We start from the raw sequence: 21126 nt of genomic DNA on the forward strand, positions 1-21126 counted from the left end.
GAGAAGAGAGGGGAGAGGAGAGGAGAGAAGAGAAGAGGAGAGAGAGAGAGAGGAGAGAGAGAGAGAGGAGAGGAGAGGAGAGAGAGAGGAGAGGAGAGGAGAGGGACTCTCCCTAGGAGAAGCGGGAGGAGAGGAGGGAGGAGAAGACGAGGAGGGGGAGGAGAGGAGGGGAGGAACCCCGATCACCAACTCTCTCCACACGCATGAGACGCGATTGGTATGTTAACACAGCGAAGACCAGCGCGAGAGCAGACCCGAAGCGCGATGGAGGGGTGGGGGGGGGGGAGGGGAGGGAGGGGAGGGAGGGGAGGGGGAGAGAGAGGAGAGGAGAGGGAGCGGGACGAGCTGGGGGACAGGAGACGGAGGCCGGTGCAAGAGCCCATTGAGCCCTTTCCCATTGTCTTCAATGTAAATTCAGTGACAAGCATCTCAAAAAAGAAAATCTTCAATCTTCTTGACCTGCTGCTGCTGCTCCTCAAACATAGCTTGAGAAGATCATCGAAAGGAACCCTTTCGTTTTTATTTGTGTGTGTGTCCGGTCTGTCTACATATATATATATATATAATAAAAAAACACAAAATACTAATATTTAAAGCTGTCAATTAAAATTAAAATCTATTTTAAATGTATGACTGTTTTTATTTCATTTTTGTTCAATTGGAACCCTGTTGCCCTGTGACTATAACACCAGAAACGTCACCAAGGGTCCCATGCTCAGCACAGCGACACTCATATTTAATGTCTGAACCTGTTTCTGCTCGCATTGTTACTTTTGTCAGTTGATTACCGACTATTCCAGGGAAAGGTGCTTCATCGTGGCTACAAAGCGAAGTGGGAGAGGCGTTGTATTTCTGTATTTAGAAAAAAATAATAATCATGTAGTATCTATTTTACACCACTAGAGGGAACCAGATTGCCGGTTTGTATGTGTGTGTCAATGTGTGTGTGTGTGTGTGTGTGTGTGCTGAGTGCAGTATTTAAAAACAACAGCAGGTGGCAGCATAGGATGCCATGTCTTGTGTTTCTCTCTCTCTCTGTATTTTTGACTCATCCTTTGTTGGCTCAAGGTTGTCCTGATGTGGGTTGATGAATTCTACTGTGATGTACTGAGAGAGAGAGAGAGAGAGAGAGAGAGAGAGATCAGACTGTAGTAGGTTGACTTCTTTCTTTCTTTTCCTCTTGCTCCCTCTCTCTCCCTCCCTCTCTCCCTGGTGCTCTGTCCCCATCCGTCTCTTCCAGTTTACATTCCACACATTCCCAGGAGACTCATGAGACTGATCCTGCCCTGGCAGGTCAGAGCAGACTTCACTGAGAGACTGGAGCAAGAGCTGAGACACACACACACACACACACAGGTGGTTATTTACACAGGAGTTTTGCAGTTGATGACTTTAGTTTTAATTATGAATGTAGAAACAAAACTAACTAAAAGAGGCATGCGCTCTCAAAGCAGGGTAACCGCGCTGCAGACCAGAGAAGCAGTTTAACAGCCGTGGGATTCTCTTAATGGGGGCGCGACCTGTGAGATGTGGGGTCGCTGTAAACAAGCTGCACTTCAGGGAGTGTGCGAGAGGAGGGGAGAGGGTGGGTGTTAGTTTTCACAGGACATCGCTGGAAAGTGACAACAAACGATCAATGAATCGTGTTCAATTTGTGTTAGCTTAGCTTCACAGACTCTGACAGTTCAATGCATTTACTCATTGATTGCCTCTGTGTGTCTCTCTCTCTCGCTCTCTCTCTCTGTGTGTGTGTGTGTGTGTCTCTCTGTCTCTCTCTCTCTCTGTGTGTGTGAGTGACTATAATTCCTTCGACCTTCAAATCAATTGTTCCTGATTCTATTCACGGAATACAAAGTTTCCCATAATAAAAGCAAAACAAAGTACCAAAAAGCACAGAGAGGTCTGGTAAAGCATAGGGAAGCATTGTAAAGCACAGAGAGGTCTGGTAAAGCACAGGGAAGCATTGTAAAGCACAGAGAGGTCTGGTAAAGCATAGAGAAGCATTGTAAAGCACAGAGAGGTCTGGTAAAGCATAGGGAAGCATTGTAAGGCACAGAGAGGTCTGGTAAAGCATAGGGAAGCATTGTAAAGCACAGAGAGGTCTGGTAAAGCATAGGGAAGCATTGTAAAGCACAGAGAGGTTCTGGTAATGCATAGGGAAGCATTGTAAAGCACAGAGAGGTGTGGTAAAGCATAGGGAAGCATTGTAAAGCACAGAGAGGTCTGGTAAAGCATAGGGAAGCATTGTAAAGCACAGAGAGGTCTGGTAATGCATAGGGAAGCATTGTAAAGCACAGAGAGGTCTGGTAAAGCATAGGGAAGCATTGTAAAGCACAGAGAGGTCTGGTAAAGCATAGGGAAGCATTGTAAAGCACAGAGAAGTCTGGTAAAGCATAGGGAAGCATTGTAAAGCGCAGAGAGGTCTGGTAAAGCATAGGGAGGCATTGTAAAGCACAGAGAGGTCTGGTAAAGCATAGGGAAGCATTGTAAAGCACAGAGAGGTCTGGTAAAGCATAGGGAAGCATTGTAAAGCACAGAGAGGTCTGGTAATGCAAATTAATAATCACGGCAGACCAGGGTAAACCCTCACCCTGCTGTATCATACCGAGAGTGTCTGTGGCAGGGGGGGGGGGGGGGGGGGGGGGGGTGGGGGGGGGGGGGGCTGTGTGTGGCCGTAGAGAAGCGACACCCAATGCACCTGGTCACTGTGCAGACACACACAGACTGCTGCATGCCAGTGATCATGTTAATACAGCTAATAAGAGGTGAGAGAATGGATTTTAAAGATGGTCAGCGCACCTTTAAAGGGAGGGGCTGGCGATCCTGTTAATAAAGCTAATAAGAGGTGAGAGAATTGATTTGACATAATAAATATATTTTTCATGTAACATTTTTCTTTTTTTTCCACTTTGCTTTATATGGGGTGAGAAAATACAGCACCCTGTTCATCTGAGGCTCTGATGCATTCACTGGCTAGTCTTCCACATGCCCCCAGACACATCTAAAGACTAGAAGAGAATATTTTTTTTTTATCTGTCCCTATATGAGGTTGCTGTGCATGACAGGGCTAAGGGGAGCTGCATTGAGAATGCAGGGAAACAAACAGATTTGAAAGCCTCACTTAGCGCTCCTCTAATGGACATTATGAGACTTTACAGGCCGCAGTTATAAAGTGCTGTTACATTCTACCCCCCAGTTAAACAGCGTTGCTTTAAATCCACGACTCAGAGAGACAGGCTATGTGAAGCGCAGCTCATAAAGGAGAACGACGCATTACCAGCCCCCCCCCCCCCCCGGCACGGTGACCCCCGTATTGCTGGGTGGATTCCTGTGCAGGAACACGTCAGCTCTAACCACTAGACTAGGCCACACTGCCTCCCTTTCTCCCTCTCCCAGTCTCTCAGCTCTAACCACTAGACTAGGCCACACTGCCTCCCTTTCTCCCTCTCCCAGTCTCTCAGCTCTAACCACTAACTAGCCACACTGCCTCCCTTTCTCCCTCTCCCAGTCTCTCAGCTCTAACCACTAGACTAGGCCACACTGCCTCCCTTTCTCCCTCTCCCAGTCTCTCAGCTCTAACCACTAGACTAGGCCACACTGCCTCCCTTTCTCCCTCTCCCAGTCTCTCAGCTCTAACCACTAGACTAGGCCACACTGCCTCCCTTTCTCCCTCTCCCAGTCTCTCAGCTCTAACCACTAGACTAGGCACACTGCCTCCCTTTTCTCCTCTCCCAGTCTCTTTGCAGCTCTAACCACATAGAACTAGGCCACACTCAGAGTAGTCCCCTTTCTCCCTCTAGGCCACACTGCCTCCCTTTCTCCCTCTCCCAGTCTCTCAGCTTTAACCACTAAACTTGGCCACACTGCCTCCCTTTCTCCCTCTGTCTCTCTCCCAGTCCCTCACCTCTAACCACTTAACTAGGTCATCTATTTGCATTACAATAACTTGGTTACATTTTAAATTCTGTTCTAGCCCTCTTCTCTTTTCTCTCTCCCTCTCCTTTCTTCAAATCTTGCTCTCTTCCTTCTCCCCCTTCTCCGTTCGCCCTTCTCTCCCTCTCTGCGGTGACATCACCCTGATTATTGAGTGTCTGTTCCGGTAGCTTCTCCATTATTACAGAGTTGGAATATCTTCCCAGAACAGGGTCCCTGGTGCACACAGAGCGACGATGACATCACCAGCCTCACAGCTCAGCACTGCTCTGTGCATATCAACAAGGTGGCTGCAGCGCTGTGTCTTTATACTCAGAGCTTGGAAAATAGAGCAGGGCAAGCCAGTCAAGGATTGAAAACACACATCTCTATAGAGAGAACCAGCACTAGGAACATTACTATGCTGCATTACAAGAGCAGGGCCAGCCTAGGATTGAAAAAATCATAATTTAAAAAATGATATGGGCCATATCTTCAAAGCGTTTCCCCCTGTTGTTAAATTAACTCCTATTTTTTGGAAAGGACAAAAAAAAAAGAAAGAAATATATGGTACAAAGTTGGTACAAAACACATTGAAATATCCAGCATAACTCAGTGACATACAGTATAACTCAGTGGTTTGGTTCTACTTTTGTAAAATAAACAGGTGTTCTATGTTTTACCTTTTTTAAATATATATACAAAGCTACTGCAGCTAATCTGAATGGATTACCAAACCCGTGCTAGCAGCCCAGTCTCATTGTAAACCCGGTGCTATCTTCACTGCACTCCCCTCCATGCACTCGTCCAGAGAGCAGAGGGAGCCCGGGGCCACTTTGTAGCTCTGAACTGGGTTTCAGGAGACTGGGTTTCAGGCCGCTGCGCGGTACACCGTGGGAGACTTGGGGGTGTTTAATACAGCAACCTCAGACTCTTCAGCTGGTCTCCTGGACCCAGGCTTCAAGCCAGCGTTCCAGAAAAAGAGGCTTTAAAAACTTCCCAATATGACACTAGCAAGCAGGGCCATCAGCTTCATTGCCTCCCAAGCCCTGAGCTGCAGTATATCAACGCTGGGCCGTTGACATCAAGAGCAAGCGTTCGCCTTCTCCCCGAAATCTAATTAGGGAAGCTAGCGAGCCGTTGCGGTAATATCCTGAAATGAGGCAATTCCATCCCTCGCCGCGTCATTAAACCAGCCCCGGCTCCATTTGCCAGCTAATTCCCCTCCATTATAGACGCTGAAAGTGAAAATGAATTAAAAGATAATTACCCTATAAAAAGAAAATTGGAACTCGCTCAGCAAAGAAAAAACTTGTGTCTTCTTGTTTCTCGTTTTATCACAAGTTTAAAGCAAACCCTGCGGCCTTGCTAGACCTCTCAGAACCTTATCTAAATGACAGCGGAGACACCTGCTCCCCTCCTGCAACAGGACTTAGGAAATGTTACCTTATAGAAGCACTAGAGCCCAAATGCTGGTCTGCTCGACTCGGTCTCTTCTAGTTTCAATAACACTGATGAAGCACTAGAGCCCAAATGCTGGTCTGCTTGGCTCGCTCTCTTCTAGTTTCAATAACACTGATGAAGGCACTAGAGCCCAAACGCTGGTCTGCTTGACTCTGCAGTTTGTTCATGATATTTATAAAGAGTTCAGTTGGCTGCAGTGCTGCTGGGTGATGAAGGCGTTTCTGGGATATTTACGGCTCTCTTCTCTAATTGGGTTCAGTGCAGTGTTATCATAACCCTCCATCCACTAACCCTGCCTCAAACTACACCCACGGGACCTGTTAACTGCCTTATTGGGGTGAATCTTATTCTGTGGATAAAAACAGAATGATTCGTTCAATAGGAAAACGAATCAGTTTAACACTGAACTTTATTCAGCTTCAAAATCACGATGCAATACTATAAGAAACACGAATTGTAATGAGTTACCAATTTCAGATTTTACAGAGTGTAGCAACCTTCAATCCTCTGGTCTTCAAGGTTACTGGCTGCAAAGTCTGTCAATCAACAGGGGCAGCAGCTGGTTGGTCCATGAAAGGCCCGGGGGTGGGGACAATTTTGCTCTTAATCTGGACAGCAGCGGTCCGATTTTTGTAATCCTAGATTCTTTTTATCTGGATCATTTTGATCTGGGATTTTTTGCAGAAAATGTGACTAGATTACAAGTATCCAGATTACAAATAATTACGATAACAAAATCAGTTTTTTCCCCCTCGATCACAAAATAGAAGATTGCAAAATCTGGATTACTTTTACTCAAGATTACAAGTTTGGAATTGACCACCGGAAAGGAAGACTGGCGCAAAACTGAGACGACTTCAAACTAAAATGAAAATGCGTCTTTCCTGTAAACTCAAATAGAACTGGCTGTACATCCCAACATTTAAATGGAGTCATTTGATTACCAAAATTAAATATAACTTTCCAAATGTTCCATTTCATTATTATTATTATTATTATTACAATCAGCAATGCTGAATCGGATCTCTAAGATCTGCACAGTGATTCAGATATGAATTAGTGCCTCTCATAAACTTCAAGCTGTTTTAATTAGCTATGTGCTGCTATTAATCAAACTCAGATTCGGCTCAAAACCCTGTAAAGGCAGATTGAGAAAGAAATAACTCAATATTGGAGGAGAAACAGAAGCCTTTTTTTTTGTTGTTGCTTTATTTATCTCTCTTTCCCTCCCGCCCGCTGGGACACAATTATTTCCCTCACAGCGGGACTCAGCACAGCTGTCGATAACGAGCTGGGATTGGGATTGAATTCTGGATGACGTGCGGAGAATGAATCCAGAGTCGGACTGTTAGTCAGCAATCATCCCTCCTCTGTGCAAACACAAAAAGAGAGACGATCGCTCAGACAGACACTCAATAATGAGACAGAGAAACACAGACAGACAGACAACCACACACAGTGACGCTCGAAAACGAGACAGAAACACACACTCCTATACAGACAGGCACATATTCAGGCAAACAGTAACAGATACGCATACAAACACAAGCCAGACAGACATACATACTCACTGACAGACACTTTGCATCTGCAACAGAAAAGCACACGAAGAAAATGGATTGCAGTGATAATGTCGCTTGTGCTAATAACAGGCATGACAATGCATTACAAAAAAAGAAAAGTGTTTTCTCTGTCTTTCTCTCTCAAAAGGAGGTAGTGATAACACCGCCGGTGCTAATGATACAAATGCAGTGGTTGTGAATTGAAGGTGAATTTTATAACGTTGGCGGTGTCGTTGTGTATAACTCTTGGGTTTTCTATCGGTTTAATGCAGATGTGTTTTTCAACGTACTCTTAGCAAGGCAAATTCTCGACCTCGCCCCGTCAAACGTTAACAGTTAAAAAAAAAAAAAAGACCACATTAAATAATAAAGCAACGATATTCTCCTTATTCAGGGAAAATAGATGAAATAAATAAAGTCTCACGACTATTTAAAGCGGGAAAACTTTGAGACGCTGAAAGAACAGGTCTGTAGTTTGTAAACATTTATGGCAGACAGGTACTGAATCAATATAGCTTTTTGAAGATGTAATCACGGTCGTGTTTTCTTGTTATTGGTATTATTACAATTCCTCAGGAAAGATTGACCTTTCCCAGGCTGAACATCTTCAATTTAAAAACAACGCGCTTTTGTACGGCCCTGTCCCTGCGGTATACATCTCTCGCCGGAGTGGATTTTTAAACTAGAGCGGCTAATGAGCCTCCCCGCTGGGAAGCGAGGGAGACTGGCCGGCTGGCGGCTGTTCAAAGTGGACACCGAGACGGGACGCAGGTGAGGTGGGAGCCGAGAGGACAGGCGTTCAAAATGGAGTTAATGGCTCGACTGTGCCTTTATACTTTCCCCCCCACGGGGTTCTGAATTGTGTTTGAGTTTTTGACGGTTATTTAATTAATTCATGTATTCATTCAAGAAGCGTGTTCAGTATTGATCGCCGACAACAGAAGCAGGTGCGTCGGCCCGCTATTTAATTATGAAGCGTCTGTGATGATTAATTACATTGTGTTCGGTTTTTTTCTGTCTCCTTTACACACACACATTATATATTATATATATATTATATATATATATATATATATATATATATATATGCATACATAAGAAGCAGAGCGCCTCTTATCGCATTTACTCAAACACTATCCTTTAAAGTTATAATAAGAGATACGAAACGTAGTTATTTTATAAAGCCTTGCCGAAAACTCGTAATGTTTAGGGGAACGTGTGATAAGGTGGCTAGAATGGATTCTGTCGTGTTCCCCCCATTCCCACCCCCACCGTTTATTGATTGCTTCAAAACAGTCTTTTGGGAGATATATAACACCGTGTAACAAATTATTATTATTATTTTTTTTTTTGTTCCTGGGTAGTAAGTGTTATTTCCTAATTGCTTATGCCTCAAAAGTATAGAAAATGGCTATTATTCCCCACAAACTTTGCTTTTGTGACCAGGACAGTGATATTTCAAAATATCACTATTTCCAATGGGAAAACGGGAGCTTTTGTGTCTTTTCGTTCGCATAGTCAGTAAAAAAAAAAAACATATGAATCCAAATTAACATGTATTTATACTAAAGTAATACAAACATGACTACAAAAGATTTAGAAGTGAGTAGTTTTTCGAAAATCTCAAAACTACTCACTTCTAAATCTTTTGTAGTCATTTTTGTATTACTTTAGTATAAATACATGTTAATTTAGTCTTAATGTAGTCTCTGTAAGTGGCTTTGGAGAAAAGCGTCTGCTAAATGACTGTTTAATAATTAATAAATAATAATTACTACCGACATTTACCTTTAAATCTCAAGAATAACCAAGTGCCTTTACCAGTGACCTAACAGTCCATTCCATCATAATTCCGGACATGTACCAACACGCTTCTAAATGAGAAGATTAACCAGTAAATACAATAGATTACTGTGTAGATGTTGACAGCTTTAACGGTAAAACTTAAGCTTGACCAGATTGTGTCTTTTACTGTAACATAAACTTGTGCAGTGAGGCTGCAGCTGAGTAAATCTCTTCAAACACCTTGTTCTGAAGCTGCAGATTTGTAGCCCAGCTGTGTTCAGACAGGTCGGTGCTATTGTGGTAACCAGGGAGCCCTGTACAGCCACCAAGTATTTCATTAGAGAGGTGAAGGGGAGGAGTGGGGAGAGCAGGGGTCTGGAGCCCTGTACAGCCACCAAGTATTTCATTAGAGAGAAGTGAAGGAGGGGAGGAGTGGGGAGAGCGGGGGTCTGGAGCCCTGTACAGCTACCAAGTATTTCATTAGAGAGAAGTGAAGGAGGGGAGGAGTGGGGAGAGCAGGGGTCTGGAGCCCTGTACAGCCACCAAGTATTTCATTAGAGAGGTGTAAGGGGAGGAGTGGGGAGAGCAGGGGTCTGGAGCCCTGTACAGCTACCAAGTATTTCATTAGAGAGAAGTGAAGGAGGGGAGGAGAGGGGAGAGCGGGGGTCTGGAGCCCTGTACAGCTACCAAGTATTTCATTAGAGAGAAGTGAAGGAGGGGAGGAGTGGGGAGAGCGGGGGTCCGGAGCCCTGTACAGCCACCAAGTATTTCATTAGAGAGGTGAAGGGGAGGAGTGGGGAGAGCAGGGGTCTGGAGCCCTGTACAGCTACCAAGTATTTCATTAGAGAGAAGTGAAGGAGGGGAGGAGAGGGGAGAGCGGGGATCTGGAGCCCTGTACAGCTACCAAGTATTTCATTAGAGAGAAGTGAAGGAGGGGAGGAGAGGGGAGAGCGGGGGTCTGGACGCCAGCAGAAAGGTGATGGAGCTGGGGCACCCACGTAGGGGCAAGAGCTAAAAACTGAACAGTGAGAGAGGGAGACCAGGAGGAAGAGAGAGAGAGGCCAGGGGGAAGAGAGAGAGAGAGGGGAGGAGAGAGAGATAGAGGGAGACCAGGAGGAAGAGACAGAGGGAAGGAGGGAGGGACAAGAGAGGAGTGAGAGAGGGAGGAAGGGAGAAAGAGATAGAGGGAGCCCAGGAGGAAGAGAGAGAGGGAAGGATGAAGAGAGGGAGAGATAGAGAGAGGGATAGACTGATGGGATGGTGCCCTCTCTGTAACCTTTCCTGTGTATTTTGTTACACCAGTTGTATTTGAAGGCTCGTGAACAGCCTCCACATTGCTGTGCTGCTCATAATAGAGAAGCGTGCCGCGATCCCGCATGCAGTCAATGAGTTGGGGGAACTTTCTCTTCATGATGTGTCGGATCCTCTCAGAGGGGTTTGTGTCGTGATACGAGACCACAGGCTCACTGCAGCTCACTGCAGCTCTTCTTGAATGGAGAATAACATTTTGAGCATGCATACAGACTCTCCCCATCTCATTGACAAAACAGCCCTACATGAGAAGATCTTTGGATGTTATTGTGTTATCTTACAAGCAGCCCACCGTGCTTCCCAAGGAGGACCCGCTATGTGTCTGCTGGTTTTCATTCCAACTGAGCTCTCCGTCAGTGAACTAAACCCTGAACTGAACTAATCATTTGCTTAATTAGTCCTTTTTTTAATTGTTCTCTGCTCCTGACAGGTTGCAGATTTCAAGTTACTGGTACGATTTTACAGTTAACTTGAAATCTCCAGTTCTTTAACTGAAAACAATTAACAAGGCTTAGTTCAGCTAATTGAGAGATCAGTTGAGAAGCGCTGGCGTATCGTACAGCGACCTGCATATCATGACATCAGTGTAGCACTGCACCCCTGCTAACAAGCAGAACCTCTTTCTTGCACAAACTCCACACAACCAGATTTCGGGGACGAACCAGTTTATTTACATCTTTTGTGGATATTTTTTCTTCAGAAGCATTTCCATTATTTTTTTTTTTTTTTTTTTTTTTTTTACAGCAAGGTCGTGCGACTTTTACCTGAAAACACACACACAGGCTTACAAAAACAACACAAATAATATTGCAACCTAAAAAACGGTAAAGCAGCAGAAAATAAAGCATATTTCTATATTAAAAAAAAAAAAAAAAAAAAAAAACGATCCAGTAAAAGAAAGGTCAAAATTTGAATGAAACCCAGAACTAAATTGGATGGAATCCACATTGCATTTTTCACAATCTTTTATTTTTAACAATTACAAACATGTTAAAATAAAATGCAAAGCACACTAGTTTCCAGTGGTAATAATAATAGGAAGGGAGAAGCAATGGGTGGAGATTATTTTATATGGAGCACATCAATAAAGTGGATTTTGTGTTTCAACTATACAGAGTAGTTCTAGAGTGGGGGGGTCACGTGACACTTGCATTGCTAGCCCATTGGTCGCCCTAGCAACCGGCGCCCAGCCTTTTAGAAATGCAGACATCGAGGATGAACGTTTAACATCACACACACACGCACGTGCGTTGGACAGACACAGCAGTACTGATGCGAGCTTCACCAGTTTGGACGGGATGGTTTTAAAAGAAGAGAAAGAAAAGGGAAGGGGGGGTGCTATCTCATGCTGTGGTATCGACAGCATTGTCCAGTTCTTTGAAAAAATACACTATCTTTAAATATCGATAAAGTAATAATAATAAAATGCGCCAAAAGATAAAATCGCTCATATTTTCTTGTTCATTTCTCAAGCCATTATACAAAAACAAGACAGCAGAACTCATAATTGCAATGGGTGACACTAGTTTAAAAGATCTGTGTACTGTTAAATGTCATATATATATATAGACAATTACACACAATTGTTTTAGCTGTTTGAACAGTTACAGTGCAGGTCTAGATACAGTGTTAATTCAGACAGGCTCCCTGCAGGACTGCATGCATCGATAGAGACACGGTCAAGCTTCAGTATTTACAACTGGGAGATAATGGTGTTAGGAAGTGGGATCCGTGCCTGTTTTTCCAATTCCAATTCTGCTTTAAAATCAATTCCTAATTCCCAATTCCAAATTCCCATTACATTTGAATCAATTCCAGCACAGCGCTGATCAAAATCGCAATTCTGCAGCATTCTGTTATAATAGAGATTCTTGCCACAGTGACAGCGCTTTCCCTTCGATTGAAGGTCTTTAAATGGAAGCAGTTGAGTGATCACAGCGGTTATTATGACGTCTATAAAACATCAATTCCAGTGCCCTCGAAGGAATTGGAATCAGGAATTCATTATAAAATGGAATTTGATGGAAAAAAAGGACTAGGTCGGTGGCAGACAGCGTTGAACTTCTTTTGTCTTCCAACAAATCTTGTCAGATAAAACAAAAAAAAAAAACAAAAACAAAAAAAAAATCAAACAGAACAGTTTCTTGTCTTGTTTTCTCTCCTGTGATGGAGGGTGTGGTCTTGACTGGGAAGGTCAGTCTTGGTTTTCACAGCTAGGTGGTGCCCTTTCGACGCGCCACCAGTTTTATTAAACTTTTCCCCCAGAATTCTCCACTGCCTTTAAGAGGCTTTGTGTTTTTTTTTTGTCCTCATCACTGCGAAAGACAGAAAAGAAAAAAAACCATTAAACTCATAGGGATGATGATGTTAATAAAGCTCATAAGAGGTGAGAAAACTAATTTATGATGCACTACAACATTAATGTGTGCGAGGACACATATGTACAGCATTGATGTGTGATTGGAAAAGACTGAATAAATAACCTGACGCGGCACACACCCTCACTGTGAGAATCCACACAGCTGTATCTGACGTCCGTCTGGTTACTGTTTAAACTCTAGAGCACTTTCTCACTGCTGGTCTTTGTTCCTAAACCCTGCTATAAATGGTTAATCTGAACCAACTACACCTCCATCCAAACCCTGAGGTCATTCGTTATCTCATGGAAAACCAGGAGTGGAATAGCCCTCCAGGACAGGGATTGACTGATTGATTGATTGATTGGACCCCCCCCCCCCCCAATGGGTTTGACCCCTCACCTGATCTCGCATTGGCCTCTGGCGCCCGCTGGAGTCCAGAAGTCCCGCCTCCTCGTTGGGTTTGCCAGACTTCATCTCCACAACTATCTCGTCTGCGTTAGGCTCTGTGTTCACACTGAGAGAGAGAGAGAGGTTTGATAAACAGCTAACCAATGGACGCTGTTTCCAATAAACCCTGCTAATGCAGATGCAACCACCTCTCAGTGCAACATCAAATGAACAAGTGTCAAATTAGATGGGGAATTTGATTCTGAAAGCTCCACTGAGGGCCACAGGAGTGCTTTAAACTTTAGTTCAATCCGGAGAGATTGGGAGTCTTTATTTCCAAGTCCTGCAGAGACCCGTAATGAGTTTTGTATAATTAGTCGATACGCTCCGAGAAAGACCCTTTCGAACTCACATGTCTTCCTTCCCCTGCCGGCCGCAGGGCAGCTTGCCCTTCTTCTGAAGGAAGTAGAGGAAGCCGACGAGAATGAGGAGCAACAGGACACAGACCACGACTGCGATGACTGCCGCGCTGCTGCCTCCCTGCTCCTGACGATTCGCTGAGAGAGAGAGAGAGAGACGGAGAAACACACGGCTGAAAAGACACAGACACACCTGAAACCAGCATACGGAAGCAGTGAACACGCAATCAAAGACTTCTAATGGAAACGTTTGTCAATAAATTTACCTCGAAGACACTCGGAAAAACTTCTAGTGGAAACGTTTGTCATTGAGTTTACACCAAAGACATGGAGAGACTTGTAGTGGAAACATTTCTCATTAAATTTACCTTGAAGACATTGAGAAAGACTTCTAGTTAAAAAAATGTTCCACTGATTTTACGCTGAAGACGCCAAGAAAAACTTCTTATCGAAACGTTAATCCTTCCTAAGCTGCTTTTAGTATTTCTAGATTCAGCACTGTCGACAGTTTAGCAGCTACGGATGAATTTCGGACAAGCCATGGGGAACACAAGGGAACAAAAATACATTGAACAACCTATAGGGGGCGCTGTTGAAGACCGTGTCTGCACAGCACACGATTAACTGCGAGGTCCAGAACGTGACTAACTAAAGACAGCAGGATGAAGGGTTAATAAAGCCCGGTCCGCTTCAGAGCGTGTGATGGGTCGTGCGAGGGACGAGGTGAGGAGAAGCGAGAGAGAAGAGGCAGATCAATACAAACCTGTCTTGTGTATGGGGTCCACTGCAGGCAGCATGATGGAACAGGAGAGAGAGGGTTAGGGGCACACAGACAGGCAGAGCACAGAACACAAGCAGGGAAAGACACAACTCCCATGGGGGGGGGGGGGGGGGGGGGGGGGGGAGTTAATTTGTTCTTTCTGCCAGCAGCCAGTACAAAGAGAGACCCAGGTGGACCACTCTCAATGCAAGCAACAATACAACAATACAGTTATTCTAAACCATTACTATACGTCCAGTAATAATACACACACACACACACACACACACACATACACACACACACACACACACACACGTGGTTGCTTTAGACCCTACAACGTGCTAATAACCACTCCTGTCTGCTTGCTTTGGGTTTCCTTCTCAGACTCTAGCAGGAAGTATGGGTGTGTAAATATACCCAGTGTGTGTTTCGGTCGCTCTTGGTTGTGCTATAAGTTTGTAGAGCAGGAGCCCGCTTACCTTCAGTATCTACAGGAGGAGTGACTGTTGGAGTTTCTGAAAATAAACAAATAAATAAATAAAAGCAATGAAAAATGAGAAGGAGAAGTGGAACCACTGCAGCAAAGAACTAGAGAGACATGCATGGAGGGAAACACAGAGCAGCTGAACCAGTTATCTATACTCAACGAGGGACTGATCGCTGGCACAGTCCTGCTTGTTTCAGGGGTGGAAATAAGACTCCTGTTGCATGGCAGCTTCACCCATTCCAGGTTTTACTACGAGCTTGATAAGAGAGGAGGTTTGGCGGTCCAGTGGTTCAAGAGAAGGGGCTTGATACCAGGAGGTTCAAATCCTGGCTCAGCCACTGACTCACTGTATGAGCAAGTCACTGAACCTCCTTGTGCTCCGTCCTTTGGATTAGACGTCATACAAACAAGGTCCTATTGGAAGTGACTCTAAAGCAGCAGCTGTTGATGCAAGTCTCTGTAAGTCACATGTGGATAGAAGTGTCTGCTAAATGACGAATAATTACTACAAGCTTGATTAGCCGCAGTGTCTGTGTAGGTAACAAGCTCAGGTGTGTCTTATTAAACTCAAACTGGATCAGAATGCTGTGGAACGGGCTTATTTCCATCCCTGCGATTAAACAGGTTGTAACAATGTTTCAAGGAAGATCTCAGCTCCTTTGACAGGGGACAGGGTTTTATCTGAAGAATGCTACAGTGTGATGCTGACCTTTGTAGATCGTCACTTTGAACTTCTTGCTGCTTGAGCCGTGCTCGTTGCTGGCCTCGCAGGTGACCCCGCTGTCCACCAGCATGGGGGTCACTGGCAGGGTCACGGTGCTGGTCACTTTGTTCCCTGTCACTGAGCTGATAGCCTGGGTGAGAGAGAGAGAGAGTCAGCTACCGAATTCAGATTCTTACCCGTCACACATTCCAGATGGCCCTTGAAAGATTGTTTTGGCTAGTGCCTTCAAGATGGTGCAAGCTGCTGGCTTCCGTACCGCACCGTGTTCATCATTACAGTGTCTGTTCTAAGAGATTAATTAAATGTGGTGCTGTGTTAGAATGGCTCAGTGTAACTCAGATGTAAATGTACTGTACCAGCTTTGAGGAGACATGTTTCAGAGCTCTACTCAGAGGGTGTTTTTTAAACCCCCCTGTTTCTTCTAGTTTTTATTCCAACTGACCTCTCAATTACTTAATTGAACTATTCATTAGCTTAAATTAGACCTTTTTAATTGTTTTCAGCTTTTAAACAGTCGGGAGATTTCAAGTTAACTAGACAGTTTTATAAGTAACTTGAAAAAAATCAGCAACTTTTTAGGAGCTGAGAACAATTAAAAAGGTCTAATAAAGCACATTATCAGTTCAATTAAAGGTTTGATTAAGTAATTGAGAACGGTGTTGGAATGAAAACCAGGAGACACAGGGATTGGGAAACCCTGCTCTAAGCTACGCTTTTAATGAAGATGGTTGTTTGAATGTGTGTGTATGGGGGGTGAGGGGGGGGGGGGGTTCGCTGACCTCCAGTCCAGCGGGGGTCCATGAGATTTGGGGTTCGGGGTGACCCTGAGCCGTGCAGGACAGAGTGAGGAGCTCCCCTTCTTTTGATACCTGGCCGCTGTAGGGCAGGTGAACGATCTGGACTTTTCCTGAGACAGATGGGACAGACAGACAAGCGTTAGACAGACAGAAGACACACTTATAAAAGTCTGCCATAGTTAAAAGCACAGTGAAAGAGTGGCAAAGCATAGGGAAGCATTGTAAAGCACAGAGGGGTATGGTAAAGCATAGAGAAGCATTGTAAAGCACAGAGAGGTCTGGTAAAGCATAAGGAAGCATTGTAAAGCACAGAGAGGTCTGGTAAAGCACAGAGACGCATTGTAAAGCACAGTGAAAGAGTGGCAAAGCATAGTGAAGCATTGTAAAGCACAGAGAGGTCTGGGAAAGCCTGTTAATAAACATGGCAAACCAGGGTACACCGTGGTAAATGCACAGTATAACTAGGGGAAAAGCATGGGGGGAAACCTCACAGGTTACCAGGTTAATCTTTTATACAGGGCAGCGGCGCAGGGCTCTTCCTTACAGCTCAGCTGGTTACTTTGATTTATTTATTGTTTTGTTGGTGTGTTTCACTTTGACGCTGTGTGAGGGTGCCCCAGTGTTCCCAGTTACTCACCAGTAACAGTGACGGTGACGTTGGCCTCCTTGACCAGTCCAGAGACGCCGGGCACGCTGGCCACACAGCTGTAGCTGCCTGCTGCATCGAACGAGACCTCCTTCAGGACTAGCGGAGTAGACTGGGAGACCACCTGGGAGCCCTGTGACAGAGAGAGGAGGAGCGGGTTAACACAGAGACAGTCAGTCACTAAGAGAGATACACACAGTCACAAAGACAGACACTGAGATACAGAGACACTCGCACGAGACAGAGAGACACTCACTGACACCCACACACGCACAAGCTCACGCACACACTGAGAACCAAACAACTAGACTCCAGATAGAAGGACCAGTGAAATGCAGTCGGATTGTTTAAAAAGGTCTTAGTTTTAACATGCCAAGCTGAAATTGAATAAAACACAACGACTCGCCTTCTTCCACATGAAAGAGGGTGTCTTCGAGCCAGTGGTGGTGCAGCCCAGCTCCAAACTGCCCCCTAGAGGAACTGAGACGGAGCTGGAGGGAGACACAGTGACCGGGTCCAGATCTGTGAATGACACACACACACACACACACACACACACACACACACACTGAGTCAGATCTAAGAACACACAACCATTTCCAAACACATGAACTAAACCAGCAAGTCAGGGGTGTTCACCCCAAGGAGCCACCACTTGAAATAATAAAAAAAAGAGAGAGCCATCAGTAATGTGAATAAGGAGGCAGATCACCGTGACCACTGCATGTTGAGAAATGTAATCGTGAACCGCAGACTGCTTCCTTCATATACTGATTAACTCAGCATGCCTTTTCCATTTGTATTTGAGAATAACTGGAGATGTAAGACTCAAGATTTATCTGATTGTATGCAAGTGTGAGAAGAAGACTGCTTCTATTCACCTTACAAGAATACTGTGTAACAACTGCCTCTTAAAGAAAGCCCTTAGCAAGTTTCCTCACAATCGGGCAAACGCTTTTCAACAGAAATGAGGCAGGTGTGGACAGACAAGGCTTACAGGGACGGGGACACTCACAGTGGACTAACAGAGTGACTTCCTTCTTCAGTTTGACCTCTGCGGGCGAATCGAAATCCAGCGCCTCGCAGCGGTACTTGCCCCCGTCGTCGCGGGTTACCGAGCGGAGGGTGAACGTTCCGGAGAAGGTGCCCTTTTCCACAATGCTGCCGTCCGACTAGAGATAAAAATAACAACTCCCCCATCGTGAAGCACAGCAAAGTGTAATAAAGCACAGTGACAGCAGGGTAAATCACAGAGAGGTGTGGTAAAGCATAGGGAAGCATTGTAAAGCACAGAGAGGTGTGGTAAAGCATAGGGAAGCATTGTAAAGCACAGAGAGGTCTGGTAAAGCATAGGGAAGCATTGTAAAGCACAGAGAGGTCTGGTAAAGCATAGGGAAGCATTGTAAAGCACAGAGAGGTCTGGTAAAGCATAGGGAAGCATTGTAAAGCACAGAGAGGTCTGGTAAAGCATAGGGAAGCATTGTAAAGCACAGAGAGGTGTGGTAAAGCATAGGGAAGCATTGTAAAGCACAGAGAGGTCTATTAAAGCATAGGGAAGCATTGTAAAGCACAGAGAGGTCTGGTAAAGCATAGGGAAGCATTGTAAAGCACAGAGAGGTGTGGTAAAGCATAGGGAAGCATTGTAAAGCACAGAGAGGTCTGGTAAAGCATAGGGAAGCATTGTAAAGCACAGAGAGGTGTGGTAAAGCATAGGGAAGCATTGTAAAGCACAGAGAGGGCTGGTAAAGCATAGGGAAGCATTGTAAAGCACAGAGAGGGCTGGTAAAGCATAGGGAAGCATTGTAAAGCACAGAGAGGTCTGGTAAAGCATAGGGAAGCATTGTAAAGCACAGAGAGGTCTGGTAAAGCATAGGGAAGCATTGTAAAGCACAGAGAGGGCTGGTAAAGCACAGGGAAGCATTGTAAAGCACAGAGAGGGCTGGTAAAGCATGTTAAAAAAATCAAACCATGGTAAACTAACCTTTATAAAAAAAAGGTTTACCACAGTAAAAGTGTGTGTGTGTGTTTTCTCACCTGAATCTTTGTTAACTCGTACTCTGGTTCAGGGAAACCGTCTGCCTTACACTTCAGAATGACATCATCGCCCTCCTTCACCTTTTTCGGGGTCACCACAGCAAAGGTCACTTCCTCCGTGTAATCTGGGGAGGGGGGGGTGGTATGGTAAATGCATGACATCATTGCAACGCCAAAAAAAAAAAAAACGTACTTTCGCTGGACAGCACCTCTATTGGATCTCAAACGAGAGAATCACAGAACACAGCTGTGTATCAGAACTACAATACTATCTGTGGGGAAACAAGCCATCATAACCACAGACCTCTCTAGTGTATCTCCGTTTTTAATATTTAACCTCACTCCGCGGTACAGCTTGCTTGGTGAATACTCACAGTGCAGGGACAGGTTGAATTTGGGGGAGGCCTTGGTTTCCATCCTACCCCCTGGCATGTTGTACTCCACCTGGCAGTGAAACTCGGAGTCTTTGTCCTCCTTACTGGTTTTGAAGTACAGTGTGTTGGTGACGGTGTAGAGACCAGACGATTCCTTCACTACACGAGGCACCATGTACATATCTGTGAAGGTACAAAAGAGAGAACAATACCTACAATTTACATTGATATAGACTGAGATCTAGCAATACAGAGAGAGAAATAGTGACTCCATTAGTGTTATTGAAACCAGAAGAGACCGAGTCAAGCAGACCAGCATTTGGGCTCTAGTGCCTTCATCAGTGTTATTGAAACTAGAAGAGATCGAGTCAAGCAGACCAGCATTTGGGCTCTAGTGCCTTCATCAGTGTTATTGAAACTAGAAGAGACCGAGTCAAGCAGACCAGCGTTTGGGCTCTAGTGCCTTCATCAGTGTTATTGAAACTAGAAGAGACCGAGTCAAGCAGACCAGCGTTTGGGCTCTAGTGCCTTCATCAGTGTTACTGAAACTAAACTGAGTCAAGCAGACCAGCATTTGGGCTCTAGTGCCTTCATCAGTGTTATTGAAACTAGAAGAAACCGAGTCAAGCAGACCAGCGTTTGGGCTCTAGTGCCTTCATCAGTGTTACTGAAACTAGAAGAGACCGAGTTAAGGAGACCAGCATTTGGGCTCTAGTGCCTTCATCAGTGTTATTGAAACTAGAAGAAACCGAGTCAAGCAGACAAGTGTGGCTCTTGTGATTCGCTACTCACTGTCGTTGCTCTCTGTGACCTCAGGAAGGGGGGTGGAGTCTTTGTACCAGATGATTTTGGGGGCGGGGTTTCCATTCTTGCTGGTGCAAGTGCTGACCTATCAGAAGAGAGGAAAGGGGAGGAGTTTGGAACAGGGCATCATGCTGATTGGTCCAGGCAGTACAGGTTATTCAATGACCGTTGTTGCACAATAATGATTTGTTTTTTATATTCTTACCTCTGACACTGAAAGGTCAGTCACTGAGATGATCTTGGTTTGGGGGCTGACTTCAGGGGTCTGTGGGGCAGCTGAGAGGGGAAGAATAAAAATAAATACATTCATAACCAGACAAACGCTGCCTTCATCAGGGTTACTGAAACTAGAATAGAGCGAGTCAAGCAGACCAGCATTTGGGCTCTAGTGCCTTCATCAGTGTTACTGAAACTAAACTGAGTCAAGCAGACCAGCGTTTGGGCTCTAGTGCCTTCATCAGTGTTATTGAAACTAGAAGAGAGCGAGTCAAGCAGACCAGCGTTTGGGCTCTAGTGCCTTCATCAGTGTTATTGAAACTAGAAGAGACCGAGTGAAGCGTTTCAGGTATTGAAAATGGCACTGGTGGTTTCATTGTGTTGTGGGTGTAGCAGCTCTAGCTGCTATCTGTGTGCGTCAGAGAGACATGCTGGGGGTTGATGGTATCTGCATGACCAGCTGTACCCGTCAGAAACCTTGTTGTAAAAACACCACCTACAATAACACAGCGTTGCTATTGTATCAGATCCCTCTGTGATCTCCCTGAGCTGCCTTCACATGCACGCAGGGCTGTCCTGCTGCGTGTTTTTCAAGCAGAACTGAAAGGTTCCCTTTTCTGTGTGTCTTTCCTCACTGCAGACTCAAAGCTATGCAGTGTGTTACTATGTATCTCTCTCTGTGCGTGTGTCTCTATCTGTAGACTCATGCAGTAGCTGGTCTGTGTGACAGTGGTTCTGTCTCTCTCTACAATAATAATATCTTAATTTTTATATAATGCCTTTCACGAAGCGCTTTATAGAGGCAGGCTGTGAACTGTGTATTATATGCAGAGTCACTACAGTAGGACCTTCATTTAACATCTCATGCGCAGGATGGAGCACAAGGAGGTGAAGTGACTCGCTCAGGGTCACAGTGAGTCAGTCAGTGGCAGAGGCTGGGATCTGAACTGGTGACCTTTTGGTCATAAGCCCTAGACTTTAACCACTGGATGACACTGCCTTCTGTACTCAAAGTAGACCTGCAGGTGGCCTGTGTGACAGTGTGACTCTCTATACTCACAGTAGACCTGCAGGTGGCCTG

General features: G+C 45.0%; 1 protein-coding gene across 1 annotated transcript in view; it reads right to left on the reverse strand.

Annotated features, from left to right (window-relative positions):
- Positions 1-10682: 10682 nt before the first annotated feature.
- The window catches only part of bcam (basal cell adhesion molecule (Lutheran blood group)), a 31179-nt gene continuing 20735 nt past the window's right edge, over positions 10683-21126 (reverse strand). Inside the window, exons 4-17 of the mRNA XM_041226578.1 lie at positions 20035-20105; positions 19818-19914; positions 19026-19208; positions 18652-18776; positions 17633-17789; positions 17024-17139; positions 16609-16750; positions 15954-16081; positions 15160-15304; positions 14443-14478; positions 13964-13984; positions 13194-13338; positions 12794-12908; positions 10683-12349 (exon numbers count right to left, since the gene is read on the reverse strand). Of these exons, the coding sequence (XP_041082512.1) occupies positions 12347-12349; positions 12794-12908; positions 13194-13338; positions 13964-13984; positions 14443-14478; positions 15160-15304; positions 15954-16081; positions 16609-16750; positions 17024-17139; positions 17633-17789; positions 18652-18776; positions 19026-19208; positions 19818-19914; positions 20035-20105 (1484 nt within the window). The 3' untranslated portion in view covers positions 10683-12346. The remainder of the gene's footprint in view (positions 12350-12793; positions 12909-13193; positions 13339-13963; positions 13985-14442; positions 14479-15159; positions 15305-15953; positions 16082-16608; positions 16751-17023; positions 17140-17632; positions 17790-18651; positions 18777-19025; positions 19209-19817; positions 19915-20034; positions 20106-21126) is intronic.

Source organism: Polyodon spathula, chromosome 24 (genome assembly GCF_017654505.1).
Source record: "Polyodon spathula isolate WHYD16114869_AA chromosome 24, ASM1765450v1, whole genome shotgun sequence".
In the NCBI taxonomy this organism is placed as follows: Eukaryota; Metazoa; Chordata; class Actinopteri; order Acipenseriformes; family Polyodontidae; genus Polyodon; species Polyodon spathula.